Source organism: Salvia splendens, chromosome 14, assembly GCF_004379255.2.
Source record: "Salvia splendens isolate huo1 chromosome 14, SspV2, whole genome shotgun sequence".
In the NCBI taxonomy this organism is placed as follows: Eukaryota; Viridiplantae; Streptophyta; class Magnoliopsida; order Lamiales; family Lamiaceae; genus Salvia; species Salvia splendens.
Window position 1 is genome coordinate 24,243,643 of NC_056045.1, and position 3,231 is coordinate 24,246,873.

General features: G+C 37.2%; 1 protein-coding gene across 1 annotated transcript; it reads right to left on the reverse strand.

Annotated features, from left to right (window-relative positions):
- Window positions 1–1,505: 1,505 nt before the first annotated feature.
- On the reverse strand, window positions 1,506–2,984 carry LOC121764719 (B3 domain-containing protein At2g36080-like). The gene is made up of 2 exons (XM_042160733.1): window positions 2,123–2,984; window positions 1,506–1,973 (listed from the first exon to the last, which is right to left on the reverse strand). The coding sequence occupies exons 1-2, from the start codon at window positions 2,781–2,783 to the stop codon at window positions 1,774–1,776; spliced, it is 861 nt and encodes a 286-aa protein (XP_042016667.1). The 5' UTR covers window positions 2,784–2,984; the 3' UTR covers window positions 1,506–1,773.
- Between the last annotated feature and the right edge of the window lie 247 nt (window positions 2,985–3,231).

The following is a 3,231-nucleotide window of genomic DNA, read 5'->3' on the forward strand; positions in this document are numbered from 1 at the left end:
TCATACTAATTCATAGGCCATGTAAGATTTTCCATAATAAAGGAGAATTCTGATTCCACAACAATTTTAATTTTTAAACCATATAAATAGTCATTAGAATTACCGTAAAAGACATTAAAATTAAAGTATGTAGCGACCCCACTATATTTGACCGCCTTGAAAAAAAAAATTCTAAGTTAATATGTGATTTTTTTTGTCAGGCTATGTACCAAATAATCAAATATTATTGGACCACATTCACCACACCACACAGATCAAAACGGTAAAATCAATAATATCTAAGGCATATAAGATGATTTGCACGAAAATCTGTCACATGTACACACGTGTAGGATTAACTGAAAAAATAAAATTATCTTATATTAAAAATTCGAAACCATTTCCACTAATTAAATCATAAAAATATACATTAAATTCATCATTTTATTATATGAATTCGTATTAGACTCTGAAATTTATAGGAGCGAAATTTCATATTTTGAATCCATTCATAAATTTTTACAATAGATTTATTCATGTACCAAGAATATTTCATGATTCATAACTCATTTGAAAATGATTTTTTTACTAATAAGTTTTTTATATGCATACATGCATAGAGTCCCATTATTCACAAATCCACTCTTAAAGACCGAACCACCGAACCATACCAAATTAGGGTTTTTTTATCTAGTTTTTTATGGATGAGAGGCACAAATTTATAATTTATTTTCACCTTCATCACGAGCCTATTTTAATTCATCCGAAGGTAAATAAGTCATACAAACATGTTACAAAGATTTAAATTCATTCCAGTAGGTTTTTACTTCATTCCAGTAGGTTTTTACTTCATTCCAGTAGGATTATTACTTCATTCCAGTACGTAAATGCGGTTTCGCCGTTGCGTGTCGTTCTTTCTCTCTACAATATCTATCACCACCGCCACAACGCTGACATGATGTAATAAACACATGGAATGATGCAATAAATTATTGGAATGAAGTATGTGAAGTCCTACTGGAATGAAGTAAAAACCTTATCCAATGAAGTAATAACGTTTCTGAATGAAGTAATAAACGCACTTGAATAAATTGCATTTTTTAATGTAAATAAAGTAAAAACTCAGGTCAATGAAGTCAAATGAAACATATGTTGAATCATTTCAAACCTACTGGAAGAAAGTAAAAACATGTTGTAGTTTCAAGGTATTACGTACGGAATGAAGTAATAAATCTATACAATGAAGTAAAATGGGCTTGTAATGAAGACCGAAAAATTTACACAGCAGCACATCTCATCAAAAAAACTAGATCTAATGGCCCAGATTTGGTCTCTAGTTCGGTCTTTAAAATTGGTTCGACATTGATCACAACCCTACACGCATAATTTGCAGTATATAACAGAATATATAATATATTTATAGATGATGATTTCATTTGATATGGGAAGAAATATTTTATACCATTATTTATAGTACATTAGAGAAGATGAAAGAAAAGGTAGTAGTAATAAATACTCCTACTAGATATAAGTTGAATGTGTATTTATTTCCTTGTTCAACGGAAGATTACTTGTTCAAGTTGACAACTAGCTAGTACCTTGATTGAGATCATGTTTGAGCAGAAATAATTGATCAGACTTGTCTAAATTAAAGGCAGTAACTATTCCACAATATAATTCCCATCTATATGTGCAGAAATCGTGACTGTTTGATTAAGGGAAACAACAACTAAATTAAACTAGGAAATTGTACCAGTCACATCTCCATCACCACCAACTCTCATAACTTGTGACTTAAATATTTGTCGAATCACACACGCCGTAGCTTACCGCGTGACCGGCTCGACGATGGCTCGAGTAGTACTCATGGTATGCCTGTTCTTCGACTTGACCCTTCCCCGAACCCGAAGTCGATTCCTCCTCCTCCCACTCTAGGTTCACCCCGAATAATCTCAACCTCTTTGAATTCCCATTTCTTTCTTTTACATTAGTCTCTGCAATATAATCAAATTAATTTACTATCATGATCCGCCGCCGAGATTTTTTTTTTTGTTTTTTTTTTCAAATTAATTGACAATCTAAAATATGAATGAATATTCTTAATTAAAGAATATTAATTGAAAATATGTTCTTTTTTAGTTACCTGCATGAGGGCAGCCAGTGTACGATGCAGAAGAATTAGAAGAGTAGTTGGCAGAGTAAAGCTGGCCACTCCAACCACCGACACACGGTGGCGGAGGGGGAGCAGGCTCTTGCCCACTCCTCCGTCGCCATCCAATAAAGAGGCGGCCGAGGTCGTTGGGGTGGCGAGCGAAGAGGACGATGTCACCGGCATCGAGCCTCTTCTCTTTCACGAAGCGGCTCCACCCCTTGGTCAGCACGTAGCTCTGGCTGCTGTTCCAATACGAGTATCGGAACCGCCACGGTTTCCCAGCCTCGTCCTCGAAGCCCAGCAGCAGGCCCTTCTCCACGCCGCCGTTCAAGGGGAAGTACCTCTCCGCGTGCTGCTTCGGTATCACTAACCGGTTCAGCTTCCCGACGTCGCTCGGCGTCAAGGGCTTCTCGAACAACGGCTCTTTCGACACCTGGATTTTCGCACCATCTTCCATCGCCACCGCCACCGCCGCCGCCGGATCCTCGATCAGAAGCTCATCCTCGTCTTCATTTTTGAGGCTGAGGCAGAACGCCGTGCTCTGGCTGCGGAGCACGGCGTCTGGGAGGGCGGCACCGGGCCAGAAACTGGCTGCGGTGGTGGGGATCGATTGGGTTTTTGGGTCCGGGGATAGCCAGTGGTTTATTGGCATGTTTGCAGAAGTGTGATAAAAAAAATGGAAGGGAAACAGTGGAATTTAAAGGTGTGATGAATTTTCTCAGCTATTATGTTTTTGATATAATTAATTATCCAAACAGTAAAAATCTCCTTTTTTTGTGGCAAATAATTTGAGTATTTTATTGATGTAGGAAACTGTGGGACTATTTGAGAATGAACAGTTAGGCAGCTTGGCAAAAATAGAAACTGCAATTTTACAAAGAGAGACTGTGTTTATGTGGGTGGGAAGTGTAGGTATATATAGTGATAATTCAGTTTTTTAACTATACATTTGTGGATTAAAAACTGTTTGTACAGTAGAAATTGGTTTGTAACTATGGGCATGATAGATCAGGTATGGTACGTTTATTTTTGTTTATTATTGGATAACAGGCTACACCTGTCTCTAACTTTAAAACCAAATGCAATAAATGAACCATAAT